Raw genomic sequence first — 23,050 nt, 5'->3', positions numbered from 1 at the left:
TTTCCTTTTTCTCCCTGAAGTTTTTTTCTCTTTTTCATTTTCTTTAATTTTTTCCTTTTTCTCCGTGAATTTTTTTCTCTTTTTTTTTTTCATTTTCTTTCATTTTCTCCTTTTCCCCATGAAATTTTTTTTAAATTTTTTTCATTTTCTTTCATTTTTCCCCTTTCCTCCATGAAATTTTTTCCTTTTTTTTTCATTTTCTTTCATTTTTCCCCTTTCCTCCATGAAATTTTTTCCTTTTTTTTCGTTTTCTTTCATTTTTCCCCTTTTCTCCATGAATTTTTTTCCTTTTTTTTCGTTTTCTTTAATTTTTTCCCCTTTTCCCCATGAATTTTTTTCCTTTTTTTTCATTTTCTTTCATTTTCTCCTTTTCCCCATGAAATTTTTTTTTAAATTTTTTCATTTTCTTTCATTTTTCCCTTTTCTCCATGAATTTTTTTCCTTTTTTTTCCTCATTTTCTTTAATTTTTTCCCCTTTTCCCCATAAATTTTTTCCCTTTTTTTCTCATTTTCTTTAATTTTTTCTCCTTTTCCCCATGAAATTTTTTTTCTTTTTTTTTGGGATTCAGATCCTTCATCCCGACCTCGCTCCCGGTTTTTAATGGGATTTAAAAAAAGAGCCGGGGTTAAAAAAAACCCAAAAAACCCCAAAAAATCCCCAAAAAAGGGGCCGTGCCCCCCAAACCCTCCCTGTGTCCCCTCCCCCCTCTGTGTTGCAGCCCCCCCGCCCCAAATTTTCTCTTTTTTGTGGTTTTTCGTTTTTTTTTCGGTTTTTTGTTTTTTTTTTTTCCTTTTATTTTTAAAAACGGTGGAGGAATAAAAGAGCAGTGACCCAACAGGGGGGGTCGGGATTGCTGGGAGACCCCCGGGGGGGGGAATTTGGGGAGGGGTCCCAGGAGGGTTTGAATGGAGCTGGGGGGGCCCAGGAGACCCCGAACTGGGAGCACTGGGAGCACTGGGAGGGGACACTGGGAGCACTGGGAAGAAGCACTGAGAGAACTGGGAACACTGGGAGCACTGGGAGAACTGGGAGGGGGAACTGGGAGCACTGGGAGGGGGCACAGGGAGAACTGGGGGTGCTGGGAGCACTGGGAGAAGGAACTGGGAGGAATGGGAGAAGGAACTGGGAACACTGGGAACACTGGGACGGGAAACTGGGAGCACTGGGAGAAGGAACTGGGAACATTGGGACGGGAAACTGGGAGCACTGGGAAGGGGCACAGGGAGAACTGGGAGCACTGGGAGGAGGAACTGGGGGCACTGGGAGCAATGGGAGGAGGAACTGGGAGAACTGGGGGCACTGGGAGGAGGAACTGGGAGCACTGGGAGGGGGTACAGTGAGAACTGGGAGCACTGGGGGGCTGGGAGCACTGGGGGCACTGGGAGGGGACTGGGAGCACTGGGAGGAGGAACTGGGAGCACTGGGGGCACTGGGACAGGGCACTGGGAGGAGGAACTGGGAGCACTGGGAGGGAGCGCTGGGAGCGGGGCCCCACCAGCGTGTCGGGACAGCGGCGTTGCCCCTTTAAGAAGCGTTGCCCCTTTAAGAAGCGTTGCGCCTTTAGGGGGCGTGTCCATAACCGATTGAGGGGCGTGGCTATGCAGATTTAACGGTCTGCTAGCATCCTTTAAGGGGCGTGGTCATGACCGATTGAGGGGCGTGGCTATGCAGATTTAACGCCCGGTTAGCGGCCATTAAGGGGCGTGGTCATGACCATTTAGGAGCTGGCTCATGCCGTTAAAGGGGGCGTGGCCATTACCATTTAAGGAATGGACCACGTGACGCTTTCGCGTGCTGCCCCCACCCCGGAAGTGGGCGTGGCCAACGCGGCGGCGGGCGGAAAGCGGAAGTGCGGCCGTGAGGGGACCCGGGGGGGGGCGGCGGCGCGACCCCCCCCCCCCCCCCCCCCGCCGGTACCGGCGTGGTGAGTCCCGAACATCCCCTCGATACCCCCCGGTACCGGCTGGTGAACCCCGAACATTCCCCCGGTACCGGCGCGGTGAGTCCCGAACATCCCCCGGTACCGGGGTTCCGAGAGCCGGTCCGAGCGTTTGGGGAGTCCCGGGGCCGGTTTCGGGGGTCCCGGGGCCGGTTTCGGGGGTCCCGGGGGTCGGTGGGAGGGTCCCGGATCGGGCCAGGAGGTCCCCGGGACCCGATTTCGGGATTCCCGGGGGTCGGTCGAGGGGTCCCCGGGTTCACTCTGGGGGTCCCGGGTCCGTTCTGGCGAGTCACGGGGTTCGGCTGGGGGGGGGGTCCCCGGTCCATTCAGGGCCCGTTCCGGGGGTGCTGACCCCGCTGTCCCCGCTGTCCCCTCTGTCCCAGGGATGGCCGTGACCTAACCCCGGTGCGATGGAGCAGCCCCGGTACCGGGACGTGCCCGGGAGCGGCCCCGGGGGCAGCGGGCCCGGGGGGGGCTCCAGCGGCTCCTGGAACGGGACCTGCGGCCACCCCCGCACCGCCACCACCCCCGGCACGGCGGGCGACGACGACGACGAAAGCGGCGAGCGCGACCCTCCTGTCCCCAGCCCCGGTGTCCCCAGCCCCGGTGCCCCCAACACTGGGAGTGTCTCCGCTCCTGGTGTCCCCAACCCCGGTGTCGCCAACCCCGGGAATGTCACCAACGCCGGTGTCACCAAGCCCGGTGTCCACAAGCCTGGGGATGTCCCCAGCCCCGGTGACATTACCGGTCCCGACACTGTCCCCAACCCCGACACTGTCCCCAGCCCCGGGGGTCGCTGCGGCTGCCGGGGTCCCCCGGCCGCTCCCCCGAGCCCCACCCGCGACATCTCGTGTGGCCTCGGCTGCCGCCACCGGCAACCCCCGGAGGGCAACGGCGACACTCGGAGAACGCGACGGCGACCGCGACAGCGCCACGAGGAGCCCGACGAGGAGCCGGGGGACAGCGCGAGGGGCCAGCGGCGCTCGCTGCGGGTGGCCCGGGCGGGGGTCGCGCTGTGCCTGCGGCTGCTCGGGGCTCTCGTGGCGCTGCTGCTGCTCTTCCTCCTCCTCCTCCTCGGGGGGCTCCGCTCCTTCCTCCGCGGGGTCTCCGCGGGGCTCCGCCGCTGCCGGGAGCTGTCGGGCGAGTGGTTTCGGCGACGGGCGAGCCCCTGCGGTGGCGCGGCTGGAGGCGGTGGCGAGCAGGAGGTGACGCGTTTGGTGGCCATGGCTGAGGTGGCCGAGGAGGAGCTGGACCCGTTCCGGGTGCTCGGGGTGGAAGCCACGGCGAGCGATGCCGAGCTCCGGCGGGCGTACCGGAGGCTGGCGGTGCTGGTGGGTGTCGGGGACACACGGCACGGGGTTTGGGGACACGTTGGGGACACGGCGGGAGCCCTGAGGGTCCTGTCCTGGCAGGTGCACCCCGATAAGAGCCGCGACCCCCGGGCGGAGGCGGCGTTCAAGGTGCTGCGGGCGGGATGGGAGCGGGTGAGCAGCCCCGAGAGGCGCCGCGAGTACGAGACGTGAGTTTGGGGGGAAAAAAAAAACGGGTTTGGGGTGGAAATCGCGGTTTTTGGGCAGCAGGACCCCAGGTTTTGGATGGGAATCCCGGTTCTAGGGACAGAATTACGGTTTTTGAGGATGGGAATCCCGGGTTCTGGAGGGTAAATCCTGTGTTTTGGGGTCTGGATGCTGAGTTTTGGGGTGAGAATCTCCATTTTTGGGGTGGGAATCCCGATTCTGGGGACAGAATTACGGTTTTGGGGGTGGGAATCCCGGGTTTTGGGGCGGGCTGGGAGCGGGTGAGCAGCCCCGAGAGGCGCCGCGAGTACGAGACGTGAGTTTGGGGGGAAAAAAAAAAACGGGTTTGGGGCGGGAATCGGGGATTTTGGGGTGGGAATCGGGGATTTTGGGGTGGGAATCGGGGATTTTGGGGCTGGAATCGGGGATTTTTGGGGCGGGAATCCCAGATTTGGGGTCTGGATGCTGAGTTTTGGGGTGAGAATCTCCATTTTTGGGAGGTGAATCCCGGATTTTGGAGGGTAAATCCCATATTTTGGGGTCAGAATCCCAGATTTTGGGTTGTAATTCCCGATTTCAGGAAGCAGCTGGCGCAGGGGGAGCTGGCGCGGGCGCTGGGCGCGTTTTTGGGGCTATAATTCCCATTTTTGGGGCTATAATTCCCATTTTTGGGGCTGTAATTCCCATTTTTGGGGCTATAATTCCCATTTTTGAGCCTATAATTCCCATTTTTGGGTGTCCCAATCCCATTTTTGGGGTCCCAATTGCCGATTTTCAGGAAGCAGCTGGCGCAGGGAGAGCTGGCGCGGGCGCTGGGCGCGTTTTTGGGGCTATAATTCCCATTTTTGGGGCTATAATTCCCATTTTTAGGGCTATAATTCCCATTTTTGGGTGTCCCAATCCCATTTTTGGGGTCCCAATTGCCGATTTCAGGAAGCAGCTGGCGCAGGGGGAGCTGGCGCGGGCGCTGGGTGCATTTTTGGGGCTATAATTCCCATTTTTAGGGCTATAATTCCCATTTTTGGGGCTATAATTCCCATTTTTGGGGCTATAATTCCCATTTTTGGGGCTATAATTCCCATTTTTGGGTGTCCCAATCCCATTTTTTGGGCTATAATTCCCATTTTTGGGTGTCCCAATCCCATTTTTGGGGTCCCAATTGCCGATTTCAGGAAGCAGCTGGCGCAGGGGGAGCTGGCGCGGGCGCTGGGCGCGTTTTTGGGGCTATAATTCCCATTTTTGGGGCTATAATTCCCATTTTTGGGGCTATAATTCCCATTTTTGGGTGTCCCAATCCCATTTTTTGGGCTGTAATTCCCATTTTTGGGGTCCCAATTGCCGATTTCAGGAAGCAGCTGGCGCAGGGGGAGCTGGCGCGGGCGCTGGGCGCGTTCCTGGGCCGGCTGCAGGAGGAGCTCAGGGACGCCATGGACGCCATGGGCTGCACGCGCTGCGGGGGGCGCCACAGGTGGGGACACTGGGGGGACACTGGGGACACTGGCGGGACATTGGGGACACTGGGGGGACATTGGGGACACTGGGGGCTCAGGGTGGCATCGTGTCCTGGGGGATTTGGGGGATGGTGTCATGTCCCTGGGGGTGTCACAGTGTCCCCACGTCCCTGTGTGTGTGTGTGTCAGTGTCCCCAATGTCCCCATGTCCCTGGGGTGTCACAGTGTCCCCATGTCCCTGTGTGTGTGTGTGTCAGTGTCCCCAATGTCCCCATGTCCCTGGGGATGGCACAGTGTCCCCAGTGTCCCCATGTCCCTGATGTCCCCAATGTCCCCATGTCCCTGGGGGTGTCCCCAATGTCCCCAATGTCCCAACGTTCCTGGGGGTGTCACAGTGTCCCCAATGTCCCCATGTCCCTGTGTGTGTCCTTGTTCACATGTCCCTGGGAGTGTCCCCAATGTCCCCGTGTCCCTGGGAGTGTCCCCATGGCCCCAGTGTCCCCGTGTCCCTGGGGGTGGCACAGTGTCCCCAATGTCCCTGGGAGTGTCCCCAATGTCCCCGTGTCCCCTCAGGCGGTTCCCGCTGGCCCGGGACCCCCGCGGTGCCCTGTGTGTGTGTGTGTCAGTGTCCCCAATGTCCCCGTGTCCCCAATGTCCCTGGGAGTGTCCCCAATGTCCCCATTGTCCCTGGGGGTGTCCCCATTGTCCCCGTGTCCCCCCAGGTGGTTCCCGCTGGCCCGGGACCCCCGCGCTGCCCTGTGTGTGTGTCAGTGTCACAGTGTCCCCAATGTCCCCATTGTCCCTGGGGGTGTCACAGTGTCCCCAATGTCCCCATTGTCGCCGTGTCCCCCCAGGCGGTTCCCGCTGGCCCGGGACCCCCGCGGTGCCCTGTGTGTGTGTGTGTCAGTGTCCCCAATGTCCCTGGGGGTGTCACAGTGTCCCCAGTGTCCCTGGGGGTGTCACAGTGTCCCCATTGTCGCCGTGTCCCCCCAGGCGGTTCCCGCTGGCCCGGGACCCCCGCGCTGCCCGTTACTGTGCCGAGTGCGGGGCGTGGCACGCGGCCGAGGAGGGTGACCTGTGGGCAGAGTCCAGCCTGCTCGGCCTCAAGGTCACCTACCTGGCCCGCATGGACGGCCACATCTACGATGTCACCGGTGAGGGACACCTGGGGGGGTGACAGAGCCCACAGGGACACCTGGGGGGTGACAGAGACACCTGGGGGGTGACAGAGCCCCCAGACACACCTGGGGGGTTACAGACACACCTGGGGGGTGACAGAGTCCCCAAAGACACCTGGGGGGTGACAGAGTCCCCAGAGCCAGGGGTGACACAACTCCAGACCCAAGGGGTGACCAGACCCAACCCAGGGGGTGACAAATCCCCGGGTGTCCCCGGTGTCCCCATCCCCGGGTGTCCCCGGTGTCCCCATCCCTGGGTGTCCCCCGTGTCCCCATCCCTGGGTGTCCCCGGTGTCCCCATCCCTGGGGGGGTTCCTGGTGTCCCCATCCCCGGGTGTCCCCGGTGTCCCCATCCCCGGGTGTCCCCGGTGTCCCCATCCCCGGGTGTCCCCGGTGTCCCCATCCCTGGGTGTCCCCGGTGTCCAATCCCCGGTGTCCCCGGTGTCACCATCCCTGGGTGTCCCCGGTGTCCCCATCCCTGGGGGGGTTCCTGGTGTCCCCATCCCCGGGTGTCCCCGGTGTCCTCATCCCCGGGTGTCCCCGGTGTCCCCATCCCCGGGTGTCCCCGGTGTCCCCATCCCTGGGTGTCCCCGGTGTCCCCATCCCCGGTGTCCCCGGTGTCACCATCCCTGGGTGTCCCCGGTGTCCCCATCCCTGGGGGGGTTCCTGGTGTCCCCATCCCCGGGTGTCCCCGGTGTCCCCATCCCAGGGGTCCCCGGTGTCCCCATCCCAGGGTGTCCCCGGTGTCCCCATCCCTGGGTGTCCTTGGTGCCACCATCCCAGGGTGTCCCTGTTGTCCCCATCCCCGGGTGTCCCCGGTGTCCCCGGTGTCCCCATCCCTGGGGGGGTCCCTCTTGTCCCCATCCCGGGGGTCCCCGGTGTCCCTGTGACCGAGTGTCCCCCTGTGTGTCCCCAGAGTGGGCGGGCTGCCAGCGTGTGGCCATCTCCCCGGACAGCCACCGTGTCCCCTACCACCTGTCCTTCGGTGCCAGGACAGCCACGCCGGCCGGCCGCCAGCGGTCAGTCCTGGGGAGGGGGACACGGCTGGCCTGGGCTGGCCTGGGGAGGGGGACACGGCTGGCCTGGGCTGGCCTGGGGGTGTCCTGGGGTGGCCTGGGGTGGCCTGGGGCTGGACACCAGCGGTCAGTCCTGGGGAGGGGGACACGGCTGGCCTGGGCTGGCCTGGGGGTGTCCTGGGGTGGCCTGGGGTGGCCTGGGGCTGGACACCAGCGGTCAGTCCTGGGGAGGGGGACACGGCTGGCCTGGGCTGGCCTGGGGGTGTCCAGGGGTGTCCAGGGGGTGTCCTGGGGGTGTCCTGGGGTGTCCAGGGGTGTCCAGAGGTGTCCTGGGGGTGTTCAGGGGTGTCCTGGGGGTGTCCAGAGGTGTCGTGGGGCTGGACACCAGCGGTCAGTCCTGGGGAAAGGGGACCAAGGGTGTCCAGGGGTGTCCTGGAGGTGTCCTGGGGGTGTCCAGAGCTGGCCTGGGGTGGCCTAGGGGTGTCCAGGGGTGTCCAGGGGCCAGATACAAGTGGTCAGTCCTTGGGGAGGAGGATCTGGGGGTGTCCAGGAATGTCCAGGGATTGTCCAGGTGTTTTCAGGGGGTGTTCAGGTGTGCCCAGGTACATCCAGGTGTGCCCAGGTGTACCCAGGTGTGTCCTAACCCCACCCCCTCCTTTTTTCTCCCCGCAGGGCCCCCCCCAAGGGCAGCCCCCCCTCCCCCACCGAGATCCAGGATTTCCTGGCTCGCGTTTTCCAGGGAAATCCGGGCTCGGCTGGGGAAGCCGGGGGGGCTTTCCCCACCCCCCCGGGGCTGCGGGACCCCCCCAGGGACCCCCCCAGGCCCAGGGGGGCCCCTCCAGGGGGGACACGAAGCACAAGAGGAGGAAGAAGGGGCGGCGGCCGCTGCCTCGCTGAGGAGACCCCCATCCCCCCCCCCCCCAAAAAAAAAAAAAGGGCTTGGAATAAAAATCTATTTTTCTTTTGTTTTTGGGTTTTTTAAAGAAATGGAGCGGTGTTTTTTGTATTTATAAATAAAGCGGGGGTGGTTTGATAAGGGGGGTTGTGGGAACAAGGTTCGCTTTGGGGGTTCAGCACGGCCCTTCCTGTGTCCCCAGGGTCCCCTCGGTGTCCCCAAATCCCCCCCGGTGTCCCCAAGGCCCCCCCGGCCTCACCAGCCCCGACAGCGCCGGGCTGCCATGGCCGCCCCACTTCCGGTCCGCGCCGGAAAGAGAATGACGTCACTGACGCCGCGGCGGGCGCCGCCATATTGAAGGTCCCCGTGAGGCCTCAGAGTGCGGCGCCATCTTGAGTGTGGGCAGGGCCGCTCTCGTGGCGCTTCAGGCGCCGTTACCGGGGTTGTGGCGGGTCCGGAGCGACCGGGACCGACCCGTGGGGTGAGGACGGGTCCGGTTAGTCCGGGAGACACGGCCTGGCCCGACGGTGAAGCGGCCACATCCATCATGGAGGTCTCCACACCCATCATGGCGGACACCCCCACACCCATCATGGCGGACACGCCCACACCCATCATGGCGGATCCCCCACACCCATCATGGCGGACTCCCCCACACCCATCATGGCGGCTTCCTCGCCTACCCAAAAGGGAGGAATATTTAAATTACTTTAATAATTAATGGGGCGGGATTGTGGCTCAGGAACTGTGGGAAACACGGGCTGTTCTGGACACTTGAAATGCTTTTCATGAATAATAATAAGATACGCAGTACTACTAAATAAAAAGATAAAGTTATAATAAATGTAATATCGGAATAAACCAGCAGCACTTGGAGTGGGGAAGGGAGTGAGAAACTTTGGAATGTTCTGGAAAATGCCCCCAAATTTGTGCTTCGCACCCCTGGGTGAAAAAGGATAATTAACGAGCAAATTTACAATAAAAAATTAGTACAAAATATTTATTACACCGTAGCATAATTCAATAACTGCAATACGAACAAATTTTACCTGGTATCTGGATGATAAAGAGCTCAAATCCTAAGAAATAACACGCTTTGATGAATAATAACATCACAAAGAACGTAACAACACTATAAGCAATAAACACGTAATAACCCGAGATAATAAGTAATAAATACCCAGCTCTATCTAACGGTATTAATAGTTCAATGAAATACGACAATTAACAATAATATATTAATTACAACCGAACCCCTCAATGACCCTGCAGGCCGGTCCCGGCCTCACCTCCCGGAAATTCTCGTTCCCGCCCTTTCTTTTCATTGGCCGTCCCTCAGCATTTCTCTCCTTCCATTGGTTAATCTGCACGTCAGTCAACGTCTCCCGCCTCCTAGGGCCCGACAGACCAATCATGGGTGAGTGCTACGGGCAGCGCTGACCAATGGAGAGAGGCGGATTTGGGCTGGACGGCGGAGGATCCGCGGCGCTGATTGGTCAGAGCGGTGTGAGGGGGCGGAGCCGGCGGTAGGGGGTGCCAAGATGGCGGCGGAGCCGGTGGAGCTGCACAAGCTGAAGGTGCCGCTGGGAGCGGGAACGGGGCCGGGATAACGGCGGGGGAACGGCGGGGACAGCGGAGACAGAGCCCGGCAACCGGGACAGCGCGCGGGAGGAGCGCGGGAATGGCGGCTGGGGCTGAGGGAGCGCACGAGGGAACGGCGGGAAACGGGCCGGGGGTTCTGAGGGGGCTCTGAGGGAAGCGCCGGTGGAACCGGGGCCGAGGAGGCTCTGAGGGAACCGGGACTGAGGGAACCGGGACCGGGAGAAGCTCTGAGGGAACCGGGACCGGGGGAAGCTCTGAGGGAACCGGGACCGGGGGAAGCTCTGAGGGAACCGGGGCTGAGGGGGAACCGGGACCCACGAGGCTCCAGGTCCGGCACTGGCGGCTCCCGGGCTCCTCTTGCCCCGGCCGGGAGCCCCGAATTCGGAACTCCCCGAGGGTCCCGTGGGTGATTCCCGGGATGGTTTCCCGTGGGTGATTCCCGGGATTTTTCCCGTGGGTGATTCCCGGGATTTGTCCCGTGGGTGATTCCCGGGATGGTTTCCCTGGGCGGTTTTCCCAGGATTTCCCTGGGATTGCACCTCAGGAGCATTCCCAGAGTGGTTTTCCAGGATATTTCATCCCTGCTCCCTCCTGAGGGATATTCCTGGGAATGTTCCCTCAGGAAATCCCAACGAGGATCCCCTGGAATTTTTTGGGAGACTCCCAGGGAGTTGTTCCATGAGGATCCTGGGTTTGGGATTCCTTGGAGTTAAGATTTCTTGGAATTAGGATTCCAGGGGTTGGGAATCCTTGGGATTGGGATTCCACAGGGTTCAGATTCCTTGGATTGAGACGATTCCCAGGGGGATCCCCTGGGAATTTTTCGGAGAAATTTTGGAATTTTTCCCCAATTCCCTCGGGAATTTCCCGGGGGGGTGGGAGCAAATCCCCCTCAACTCCTTCCCCCACTTTCCAACCCCCTAACTCCAGGTTTTTCCCGCTCATTTCTGGGTTTTTCCTGGTCATTCCCAAATTCCCGGGTGTTTAATTCCCGAATTTCCAGGATATTTATTTAATTCCCGAATTCTCAGGATATTTTGTTTAATTCCTGAATTCTCAGGATATTTAATTCCCAAATTCCCAGGATATTTATTTCATTCCCCAATTCCCAGGACATTTATTTATTTAATTCCCAAATTCTCAGGATATTTATTTAATTCCCCAATTCCTGGGATATTTATTTGTTTCATTCCAACATTCCCAGGGCATTTAATTCCCCAATTCCCAGAATATTTGATTCCCCAATTCCTAGGATATTTAATTCCCCAATTCCTAGGATATTTAATTCTCTCATTCCCAGGATATTCCATTCCCCCATTCCCAGGACATTTCTCTATTCCATTTCCCCATTCCCAGGATTTTCCATTCCCCATTCCCAGGACATTTCTCTATTCTATTCCCCCATTCCCAGGACATTCCATCCCCCATTCCCAGAATATTCCATTCCCCCATTCCCAGGACATTTCTCTATTCCATTCCCAGAACATTTCTCTATTCCATTCCCACATTCCGAGGATATTTCATCCCCCATTCCCAGAATATTTCATCCCCCATTCCCAGAATATTCCATCCCCCATTCCCAGTTTATTTCTCTATTCCATTCCCCCATTCCCAGGATTTTCCATTCCCCCATTCCCAGGACATTCCATCCCCCATTCCCAGGACATTCCATCCCCCATTCCCAGGACATTTCTCTGTTCCATTCCCCCATTCCCAGGACATTCCATCCCCCATTCCCAGGATTTTCCATCCCCCATTCCCAGGATTTTCCATCCCCCATTCCCAGGACATTCCATCCCCCATTCCCAGGACATTCCATCCCCCATTCCCAGGACTTTCCATCCCCCATTCCCAGGATTTTCCATCCCCCATTCCCAGGACATTCCATCCCCCATTCCCAGGACATTCCATCCCCCATTCCCAGGATTTTCCATCCCCCATTCCCAGGACATTCCATCCCCCATTCCCAGGATTTTCCATCCCCCATTCCCAGGACATTTCTCTATTCCATTCCCCCATTCCCAGGATTTTCCATCCCCCATTCCCAGGATTTTCCATCCCCCATTCCCAGGACATTTCTGTGTCTTTCCCAGCTGGCTGAGCTCAAGCAGGAGTGCCTGGCCCGGGGCCTGGAAGCCAAAGGCAACAAACAGGACCTGATCCATCGACTCCAGGCCTACCTGGAGGAGCACGGTCAGAGCTCCCAAATCCCACAATTCCCATGGAATTCCCGCCTGGAATTCCCCCCTCCCCACACACACCCCCAGCCAAACCCTTTCCATTTCCCTGCCGATTCCCCAAGGAATTTTCTCTCTCCCTGCTTTTCTTTTCCAGCTGAGGAAGAGCCCAACGAGGAGGACGTGCTGGGAGAGGAGATTGAGGTGTGGGGGGGGAATTTTTGGGGATATTCCCGATTTTCCAGGGGGGGGGGGTGGGTTCTGGGCTGGGAATGGGGCAGAATTCCAACACTTGTGGGATTTTAAATCCTTTTCCCATCTTTTATTCGGGGTTTAAATCTGTTGGATTTGGTGCCTGGGATTTTGGGATTTCGGATTTCAGGATCTCGGATTTTGGGTTTGGTCCCACCCTGGGGTTGGGAAATGCTGGGGAAAAAAGGGAATTTGTGGAATTTTGGGATGGGATTCCTGCCTGGAACAGAATTCCCATGTGTTTCCCACGTTTTTCCCATGTGTTTTTTCCCTGTTTTTCTCCTGTTTTTACATGTTTTTACCCTGGTTTTTTTTCCCTGTTTTTTTTCCGTGTTTTCCTTGTTTTTTTCCGTGTTTTTCCCGGTTTTTTTCCCTGTTTTTCTCATGTTTTTTCCCTGTTTTTTCCCTGCTTTTTCTCTGTTTTTCCCCATATTTTCCCCATATTTTCCCCATATTTTTCCCATACTTTTCCCATATTTTCCCCATATTTTTCCCATTTTTTCCCCATATTTTTCCCACATTTTCCCCATATTTCCCCCATATTTTCCCCATATTTTCCCCACATTTTCCCCATATTTTCCCCATATTTTTCCCATATTTTTCCCCATATTTCCCCATATTTTTCCATGTTTTTCCCTGTTTTTGCAGGAGGAGGAGCCCAAGGCCCCGGAGCCGCCCGTGAAGGTGGAGGAGGCGCCGGTGAAGTCGCCTGACGTGTGAGAATTCCCAAAAAAACCTCGGGAATGAGGGGCTGGGGGCCTGGGATTGGGATCCCTGGGATTGGGATTCCCTGGATTTGGGATTCCCTGGGATTGGGATTCCCTGGGATTGGGATTCCCTGGGATTGGGATTCCCTGGGATTGAGATTCCATGGGATTGGGATTCCCTGGATTTGGGATTCCCTGGGATTTGGGATTCCTGGGATTTGGGATTCCTGGGATTTGGGATTTTGTGGATTTGAGATTCTGTGGTTTGGGATTCCACGGGATTTGGGATTTCTTGGATTTGGGATTTTATGGTTTTAGGATTCCCTGGATTTGGGATTCCCTGGGATTGGAATTCCATGGGATTTGGCATTTTGTGGTTTTGGGATTCCATGGATTTGGGGATTCTTGGGATTTGGGATTCCCTGGATTTGGGATTCCCTGGATTTGGGGTTTCTTGGATTTGGGGTTCCTGGAATTTGGGTTTTCTGGGATTTGGGATTCATGGATTTGGGAATCCCTGGGTTTGGGTTTCTTGGGATTTGGGATTCCTGGGGTTGGAATTCCATGGGATTTGGGATTCCATGGATTTGGGATTTTGTGGTTTGGGGATTCTTGAGATTTGGGATTCCCTGGATTTGGTATTTCTGGATTTGGAATTGTTGGGATTTGGGATTCCTGAGGTTGGAATTCCGTGGGATTTGGGATTCCCTGGATTTGAGATTTTGTGGATTTGGGAATTCCATGGGATTTGGGATTCCTGGTGCTGGAATTCTGTGGATTTAGGATTCCTGGGACTGGGATTTCCTGGGATTTGGGATTCCTGGATTTGGGATTCCTGGGGCTGGGAATTCCTGCATCCCAAACCCCACCTGGAACAACCTCTGGAGCATCCCTGACCTTTTCCCTCTTTTTCCCAAACTTTTCCAGGATCCAGGAGAAGAAAATGGTGAAAATCACCTCAGAAATTTCCCAGATGGAGGTAAAAAAATTCCCTGATCCCGATTTTCCAGAATTTTTTGGGGGGATTTTCCAGCCCTGGAATTGTCCCAGGAAAATGGGAATTTTGTGGGATTTTGAGGCAGAATTCCCAAAGGATTCTCCACCCTCTGGGATCCTCCTGGAATTTTGGGAAGCTCCCCCTGGGTTGGCCTCAGCCCCACCCCCATTCCCTGCTCCCATAATCCCATTTTTCCCCATTTTTTTCCCATTTTTTCCCTTTTTTTCCCCATTTTTTTCCCATTTTTTCCCCATTTTTTTCCCATTTTTTTCCCCATTTTTTCCCATTTTTTCCCATTTTTTCCCATTTTTTTCCCCATTTTTTTCCCCATTTTCCCCCATTTTTTCCCATTTTTTTCCCCATTTTTTTCCCCATTTTTTCCCCATTTTTCCCCATTTTTTCCCCATTTTTTCCCATTTTTTCCCATTTTTTTCCCATTTTCCCCATTTTTTCCCCATTTTCCCCATTTTTTCCCATTTTTTTCCCATTTTTTCCCTTTTTTTTCCCATTTTTTCCCATTTTTTCCCATTTTTTCCCCATTTTTCCCCCCATTTTCCCCCCATTTTTTTCCCCATTTTTCCCTTTTTTTTGCTAAAAAATCCCAGTTTTTTTTCTAGAAAATCCCGGGTTTTTTTCTAGAAATCTTAATTTTTTTTTTCCTGGAAAATCCCAAATTTTTTTCCCTAGAAAAATCTCAAATTTTTTGCTAGGAAATCCCAATATTTTTTTCCTAGAAAATCTCAAATTTTTTGCTAGAAAATCCCACTTTTTTCCTAAAAAATCCCATTTTTTCCTAAAAAATTCTAATTTTCTCCTAAAAAAATCCAAATTTTTTCCTAAAAAAATCCCATTTTTTTCCTTAAAAAATCCCATTTTTTTCCTAAAAAACCCCATTTTTTCCTAAAAAATCCAATATTTTTCCTAAAAAAATCCCATTTTTTCCTTAAAAAATCCCATTTTTTTTCCGAAAAAAAAAATCCAAATTTTTTCGGAAAAAAAAATCCAAATTTTTTCCTAAAAAATCCAATATTTTTCCTAAAAAATCCCATATTTTTCCTTTAAAAATCCAAATTTTTTCCTAAAAAGTCCAATTTTATTCCAAAAAAATCCCATTTTTTTACTAAAAAATCCCATTTTTTCCTAAAAAATCCAAATTTTTTCAAAAAAAATCCCATTTTTCCCTAAAAAAATCCCATTTTTTCCTAAAAAATCCCAATTTTATTCCAAAAAAAATCCCAATTTTCTCCTAAAAAACCCCATTTTTCCCTAAAAAACCCCATTTTTTTCCTAGAAAACCCCATTTTTTTTTATTTTTCCCCCCTGTAAATTCCCCAAATTCCCAAATTCCCCCAAATCCCCCAATCCCCAATCCCCAATGCCCGTGTTCCCTTTCCGTGTTTCTCAGAGGATGCAGAAAAGAGCCGAGAGGTTCAACGTCCCCGTCAGCCTCGAGAGCAAAAAGGCGGCCAGGGCGGCCAGGTGGGGGAAATTCTGGGAATTCTGGAAAATTCTGGGAATTTCTGGGAATTCTGGGGGATTATGGGGAAATTCTGGGGGATTATGAGGGAAATTTTGGGAAATTCTGGGGGAATTCAGGATGGAATTCCAGAGAAATTCCAGGAAAATTCTGGAGAATTCTGGGGGAATTCTGGGAAATTCTGGGAATTGGGGGCAAATTATGGGAAAATTCTGGGGGAATTCTGGGAAATTCTGGAAAATTCCAGGGAATTTCTGGGAAATTCTGGGGGAATTTTGGGGGGAATTCTGGGAAAATTCTGGGAATTGGGGGAAAAATTCTGGGAATTTGGGGAAATTCTCGGAATTCGGGGAAAATTCTGGGAGTTCTGGGAAATTCTGGGGGATTCTGGAAAATTCTGGGAATTGGGAGGAAATTCTGGGAAAATTCCGGGGAAATTCGGGGAAAATTCTGGGAAATTCTGGGGGAATTCAGGATGGAATTCCAGAGAAATTCCAGGAAAATTCTGGAGAATTCTGGGGGAATTCTGGGAAATTCTGGGGAATTTCTGGGGGAATTCTGGGAATTCTGGGGGAAATTCTGGGAGTTCTGGGGGATTATGGGGGAAATTCTGAGAAATTCTGGGGAATTCTGGGAAATTCTGGGGAAATTTTGGGAATTTTGGGGGAAATTCTGGGAATTGGGGGAAAAATTCTGGGAATTTGGGGAAAATTCTGGAGAATTCTGGGAATTTCTGGGGGAATTCTGGGAAAATTCTGGGGGAATTCTGGAAAATTCTGGGAATTCTGGACAATTCTGGGAAATTATGGGAATTGGGGGCAAATTATGGGAAAATTCTGGGAACTTATGGGGAAATCTGGGAAATTCTGGGGAAATTCTGGAAAATTCTGGGGGAATTGGGGGAAAAATTCTGGAAATTCTGGGGGAATTCAGGATGGAATTCCAGAGAAATTCCAGGAAAATTCTGGAAAATTCTAGGATTTCTGGGAAATTATGGGAAAATTCTGGGAATTTTTTGGGGAATTCTGGGGGAATTCCGGGGAAATTCCAGAAATTCCTGGAAAATTCTGGGGAATTGGGGGAGAGGGGAATTGGGGGAGAAATTCTGGGGGAATTCTGGGAAAATTCTGGGAATTCTGGACAATTCTGGGGGAATTTTGGGGAAATTATGGGAAAATTCTTGGAATTCTGGGGAAAATTCCAGAAATTCTGGGAATTCTGGGAAAATTCTGGGAATTCTGGGAAAATTCTGGGAAAATTCTGGGAATTCTGGGAAATTCTGGGAAATTCTGGGAAAATTCTGGAGGGGATTCTGGGGGAATTCTGGAAAATTCTGGGGAAATCTGGGAAAATTCTGGGGATTCTGGGAAAATTCTGGGAATTGTGGGGGAATTCTGGGAAATTCTGGGGGAATTCAGGATGGAATTCCAGAGAAATTCCAGGAAAATTCTGGAGAATTCTGGGAATTTCTGGGAAATTATGGGGAAATTCTGGGGGATTATGGGGGAAATTCTGGGAATTCTGGGGGAAAATTTTGGGAAATTCTGGGAAAATTCCAGGGGAATTTCTGGGAAATTCTGGGGAAATTTTGGGAATTTTGGGGGAATAATGGGAAAATTCTGGGAATTGGGGGAAAAATTCTGGGAATTCGGGGAAAATTCTGGGAGTTCTGGGAAATTCTGGGGGAATTCTGGGAAATTATGGGAAATTATGGGAAAATTCTGGGAATTCTGGGGGAATTCTGGGAAATTCTGGGGAAATTCTGGGAATTGGGGGGAAAATTCTGGGAAATTCTGGGGGAATTCAGGATGGAATTCCAGGGAAATTCCAGGAAAATTCTGGAGAATCCTGGGAAATTATGGAGAATTCTGGGGGAATTCTGGGAAAATTCCAGAAATTGGGGGAAATTCTGGGAAATTCTGGGAGTTCTGGGAAAATTCTGGGGGAATTCCAGGGAAATTCCAGAAATTCCTGGAAAATTCTGGAGAATTCTGGGGGATTCTGGGAAATTATGGGGGAATTTTTGGGAAATTATGGGAAAATTCTGGAATTCTGGGGAAATTCTGGGAATTGGGGGGAAATTCTGGGGGAATTCTGGAAAATTCTGGGGGAATTCTGGGAAAATTCTGGGAATTGTGGGAAATTCTGGGGGAATTCTGGAAAAATTCTGGGAATTCTGGGAAAATTCTGGGAAATTATGGGGGAATTCTGGGGGAAATTCTGGGAAAATTCCAGAAATTGGGGGGAAATTCTGGGAATTCTGGAGAAATTTCGGGGGAATTCTGGGGACATTGTGGGAATTTGGGGGAAATTCTGGGGAAATTTTAGGAGAATTCAGGGAAAATTCCAGAAACTCTGGGGGAATTCTGGGGAAATGATGGGAAATTCCTGGAAAATTCCAGAAATTCTGGGGAAGTTCTGGGAATTCGGGGGAAATTCCAGAAAATTCCTGAAATTCTGGGGAAATTCTGGGAATTCTGGAGGGATTTTGGGGAAGTTCTGGGGAAATTTTGGGAAATTCTGGGGGAAATTCTGGGAATTTGGGGGAAATTCCTGGAAAATTCCAGAAATTCTGGGGAAATTCCTGAAGTTCTGGGGAAATTCTGGGAATTCTTGAGAAATTCTGGGGGAATTCTGGGGGAAATTCTGGGAATTCTGGGGAAATTGTGGGAATTCAGGATGGGATTCCTGCCTGGGAGGGGCTGGGGTGGGAGAAGGGCAGGACTGGGGGGAAATTTGGGAATTTTATGGGAATTTTGTTGGAATTTTGAGGGAATTCTGGGGATTTTGGGGAATTTTTACAGATTTTGGGGGGATTTTGTGGGAATTTCGTGGGGGTTTTGGGGGAATTTTTAGGATTTTTGCAGGTTTTGGGGGGATTTTTTGGGATTTCTGCTCCTTCCCATCCCATTCCCAGATTTTTCCATGGAAAATCCTCTCCAGGCCCCCCCCCCCCTTGGATGGAAGATGGAAAACAAAATTTGGGAATTTTGGGGGGGAAAAAACTGGGAATCCCTGCAGGAATTCCCAAATATTTTCCAGCCAATCCAAATCCAGGGAAGATCCTGGGAAGGAGAATTCCCAAAATTCCAGCCCTAATTCCCAAAATTCCAGCCCTAATTCCCAAAATTCCAGCCCTAATTCCCAAAATTCCAGCCCTAATTCCCTTTTTTTATTTAAATTTTTTAATTTTTTTAAATTTTTTTTTCATTCCCACAGGTTTGGTTTGGCCACAATTCCCACAAAAGGTGAGTTCAGGGAGCAGGGAATGGGAATTCCTGGAATTCTGGATCCCAAATTTTCCCTTTTCCATTTGGGATCCCAATTTTTTCCTGGGAATTCTCATCCCCCCCCAAAAAAAAAACCAAAAAAAAAACCCCCAAAAAAACCCAGGATTGGGATTTTCTTGGAATTCCTGATGGGAATTTTCCTCCTTTTCCCTCAGGGCTCTCAGCAGATTCCCAAACCCACGGTGAGAAAAACTGGAATTTTGGGGGGAATTTTGGGAATTCCAGTGGAATTTTGGGGAATTTGGGGGGAATTTTGGGGAATTTGGGGGGAATTTCGGGAATTCCAGTGGAATTTTGGGGAATTTTGGGTGGAATTTTGGGAATTCCAGTGGAATTTTGGGGAAATTGGGAGGAATTTTGGGAATTCCAGTGGAATTTTGGGGAATTTGGGGGGAATTTTGGGAATTCCAATGGAATTTTGGGAAATTGGGGAGGAATTTTGGGAATTCCAGTGGAATTTTGGGTGGAATTTTTGGAATTTTGGGGAATTTGGGGGGAATTTTGGGGGAATTTGGGTGGAATTTTTGGGAATTCCAGTGGAATTTTGGGGAATTTTGGGTGGAATGTTGGGAATTCCAGTGGAATTTGGGGGGAATTTGGGAATTCCAATGGAATTTTGGGGGAATTTGGGGGAATTTTGGGAATTCCAGTGGAATTTTGGGAATTCCAGTGGAATTTTGGGTGGAATTTTGGGAATTCTAGTGGAATTTTGGGGAATTTTGGGGGAATTTTGGGAATTCCAGTGGAATTTTGGGGGGAATTTTGGGGGGAATTTTGGGAATTTTGGGGAATTTTGGGGGAATTTTGGGGAATTTGGGTGGAATTTCGGAAATTCCAGTGGAATTTTGGGGAATTTTGGGGGGAATTTTGGGAATTCCAGTGGAATTTTAGGGGGAATTTCGAGAATTCCACTGGAATTTTGGGAATTCCAATGGAATTTTGGGGGAATGTTGGGAATTCCAGTGGAATTTTGGGGGGAATTTGGGTGGAATTTGGGGAATTCCAATGGAATTTTGGGGAGAATTTCGGGATCTCAGCTGGGATTTTGGGATCTCAGGAGGAATTTTGGGAACAGGAACAAGAATTTGGGGATCAGATGTGGAATTTTGGGAATAGGAGTGGGAATTCTGGGTGGGAACTCAGTTGGAATTTTGGGATCAGGAATTTTGGGATCAAACCTGGAATTTTGGGTTGGAATTCCCAAAAAAAAAACCAAAAAAAAAACCCCACAGGATTTTTTTCCAGGATCGACCCCTCTGGAGCTCAGGAATTTGAGGAAGGGGGGGGGGGGAATTTTCCAGGAATTTCTTCTGGAATTTTTCCCCTTTGGAATTCCAGGCTTTGCCCCCAAATCCCAAATTTCCTTTTCCCAGATAAACCTGGAAAAGCTCAAGGAAAGGGCCCAGAGGTTTGGCCTCAACGTCTTCCTCCCTCTCCAAAAAGGTGAGAGTTGGGAATTCTGAAAATTCTGGGAATTCTGGGAATTCTGGGAATGCCAGGAATGCCAAGGCCTGGATTATCCCAAAATTCCAAAGTTTTCCAGCCCTGTTTGGGTTTTTTTGGGGGGAATTTTGGTTGGTTTTTTTCAGGAATTGGGGGTTTTGGGGGGGAATTTTGGGATTTTTTTCAGGAAATTTGGGGTTTGGGAATTTTTGGGGTTTTTTTTGGGAATTGGGATTTTTCAGGAATTCTCAGGTTTGGGAATTTGGATTTTTTTGGGGGGAATTGGGATTTTTGGGGAATTGGGATTTTTCAGGAATTTTGAGGTTTGGGAATTTGGATTTTTTGGGGGAATTGGGGGTTTTGAGAATTTGGGTTTTTAGGAATTGGGATTTTGAGGAGTTGGGCTTTTTTGGGGAATTGGGATTTTTTGGGGAATTGGGGTTTTTCAGGAATTCTCAGGTTTGGGAATTGGGGTTTTTTTGGGAATTTCGAGGTTTTTGGGAATTGGGTCACCCAGGCATAACAGGAATGTTTCCCTAACCCTGGAATGGGACTGGGGAGAGATCCCAGGGATCCATTCCCAACATTCCCAAAATTCCCAAAATTCCCAGAGTGAGGAGGATGAGAAGCTGAAGAAGAGGAAGGAAAGGTTTGGGATCGTCACCGGAGCCGGAGCAGCCGAGGACTCCGAGGTGGGGCCAGAATTCCCGGGATTTGGGGCCAGAATTCCCAGGATTTGGGGCCAGAATTCCCAGGATTTGGGGCAGAGAATTCCCAGGATTTGGGGCAGAGAATTCCCGGGATTTGGGGCCAGAATTCCCGGGATTTGGGGCCAGAATTCCCGGGATTTGGGGCCAGAATTCCCAGGATTTGGGGCAGAGAATTCCCAGGATTTGGGGCCAGAATTCCCAGGATTTGGGGCCAGAATTCCCGGGATTTGGGGCAGAGAATTCCCAGGATTTGGGGCAGAGAATTCCCAGGATTTGGGGCCAGAATTCCCGGGATTTGGGGCAGAGAATTCCCCGGGATTTGGGGCAGAGAATTCCCAGGATTGGGGCAGAGAATTCCCGGGATTTGGGGCAGAGAATTCCCAGGATTTGGGGCAGAGAATTCCCAGGATTTGGGGCCAGAATTCCCAGGATTTGGGGGCAGAGAATTCCCAGGATTTGGGGCTGAGAATTCCCAGGATTTGGGGCTGAGAATTCCCAGGATTTGGGGCAGAGAATTCCCAGGATTTGGGGCAGAGAATTCCCAGGATTTGGGGCAGAGAATTCCCAGGAATTTGGGGCAGGGAATTCCCAGGATTTGGGGCAGAGAATTCCCAGGATTTGGGGCCAGAATTCCCAGGATTTGGGGCAGAGAATTCCCAGGATTTGGGGCAGAGAATTCCCAGGATTTGGGGCTGAGAATTCCCAGGATTTGGGGCTGTTTTTTTCCATGGATTTTGGGGCATTTTCCATGGATTTGGGGGGGGGGGGGGATTTCTCTGGATTTGGGGCTGTTTTTTCCCAGGAATTTTGGGAACCATTCCCCAGGAATTTTGGGAACCATTTCCCCAAACACTCAGAATTTGGAATTCTCTGCACTTCCCACCCCATTTCCCCATGAAAAAAAAAAAAACCCTTAAAAATCCCGGATTTTTTTTTTTTTTTTGCTTTTTCTCATCCCCGATTTCCCCATTCCCACCCCTCTCCTTTTTTTCTCTTTTTCCCTGGATTTTCCCCACGGATTTCCTGGATTTTCCCGTTTTTTTTTTTTGGTCGTTCCCAAATGCAGGCAAAGAAGAGGAAAAGGGCAGAAAGGTTCGGGATCGTTTGAGATCCAGGGCTCCCCCAGGTCAGGATTCCCCCTTTGCCTCATTCCCCAATTTTCCAGGGAATTCCCAATTTTCCTTCCCACGATTTTGCTGCTCAGTTCAGGGATTTTTTTAATTTTTTATTTAATTTTTTTTTTCCCGAAAAAAAAAAAAAAAAAAAAAAAAAGGAAAAGGAAGAGCCGGGTTTTGGAGGGAGGGAGGGGAATTTGTGGGATCCTGGGAGAAATTCCCAAAATGTTGGGGTTTTCCTGGGATTTGGGGTTGTTTTTCCTGGAATTTGGGTTTGTTTTTCCAGGAATTTTGGGTTTGGTTTTCCAGGGGTTTTGGGGTTGTTTTTCCAGGAATTTGGGGTTGTTTTTCCGGGGATTTGGGGTTGTTTTTCCAGGGTTTTGGGATGTTTTTTCTGGGATTTTTGGGTTTGTTTTTCCAGGGATTTGGGGCCCTTTTTCCAGGAATTTGGGGTTTGAATTTCCAGGAATTTGTGGCTCTTTTTTCCAAGGATTTGGGGCTCTTTTTCCAGGGATTTTGGGGTTTGTTTTTCCAGGGATTTTGGGTTTGTTTTTCCAGGGATTTGTGATTCTTTTCCAGGGATTTTGGGGTTGTTTTTTGGAGGGATTTTGGGGTTGTTTTTCCAGGGATTTGGGGTGTTTTTTCTGGGATTTTATGGCTCTTTTTTCAGGGATTTTGGGGCTCTTTTTCCTGGGATTTTATGGCTTTTTTTCAGGGATTTTGGGGCTGTTTTTTCCAGGGATTTTGGGGTTTGTTTTTCCAGGGATTTGTGATTCTTTTCCCGGGAATTTGGGGTTGTTTTTTTCGAGGGGTTTGGGGTTGTTTTTTCCAAGGATTTTGGGTTTGGTTTTCCAGGAATTTGGGGGGTTTTTTTTTCTGGGATTTTATGGCTCTTTTTTCACGAATTTTGGGGCTCTTTTTCTGGGGATTTGGGGCTCTTTTTCCAGGGATTTTGGGTTTGTTTTTCCAGGGATTTGGGGTGTTTTTTCTGGGATTTTATGGCTCTTTTTTCAGGAATTTGTGGCTCTTTTTTTCCAAGGATTTGGGGCTCTTTTCCAGGGATTTTGGATTTGTTTTTTCAGGGATTTGGGTTTGTTTTTCCAGGCATTTTGGGGTTCTTTTTCCAGGGATTTGGGGTTGTTTTTTTCTGGGATTCTATGGCTCTTTTTTCCAGGGATTTTTGGGGCTCTTTTTTCCAAGGATTTGGGGTTTGTTTTTCCAGGGATTTGTGATTCTTTTTCCAGGGATTTTGGGGTTGTTTTTTCGAGGGATTTTGGGGTTGA

General features: G+C 51.5%; 2 protein-coding genes across 2 annotated transcripts; both read left to right on the top strand.

Moving 5' to 3' along the window:
• The first annotated feature begins 1,473 nt into the window (after positions 1-1,473).
• On the top strand, positions 1,474-8,089 carry DNAJC14 (DnaJ heat shock protein family (Hsp40) member C14). The gene is given in 8 exon segments (XM_088180788.1): positions 1,474-2,000; positions 2,324-3,271; positions 3,353-3,459; positions 4,806-4,925; positions 5,902-6,062; positions 7,003-7,105; positions 7,775-7,881; positions 7,884-8,089. Coding segments are annotated over 7 exon segments (1,635 nt in total). The 5' UTR covers positions 1,474-2,000; positions 2,324-2,350; the 3' UTR covers positions 8,000-8,089.
• Positions 8,090-9,481: 1,392 nt separating this feature from the next.
• On the top strand, positions 9,482-21,860 carry SARNP (SAP domain containing ribonucleoprotein). Its single transcript, XM_088180847.1, is given in 11 exon segments — positions 9,482-9,574; positions 11,693-11,792; positions 11,934-11,980; positions 12,677-12,744; positions 13,663-13,714; positions 15,138-15,211; positions 18,429-18,457; positions 19,838-19,923; positions 19,925-19,942; positions 20,554-20,634; positions 21,719-21,860. Coding segments are annotated over 11 exon segments (633 nt in total). The 5' UTR covers positions 9,482-9,538; the 3' UTR covers positions 21,761-21,860.
• Positions 21,861-23,050: the final 1,190 nt, after the last annotated feature.

This window comes from Sturnus vulgaris, chromosome 30 (genome assembly GCF_052056855.1).
Source record: "Sturnus vulgaris isolate bStuVul1 chromosome 30, bStuVul1.hap1, whole genome shotgun sequence".
Lineage (NCBI taxonomy): Eukaryota > Metazoa > Chordata > Aves > Passeriformes > Sturnidae > Sturnus > Sturnus vulgaris.
This window is presented reverse-complemented; position numbering and strand designations above follow the sequence as displayed.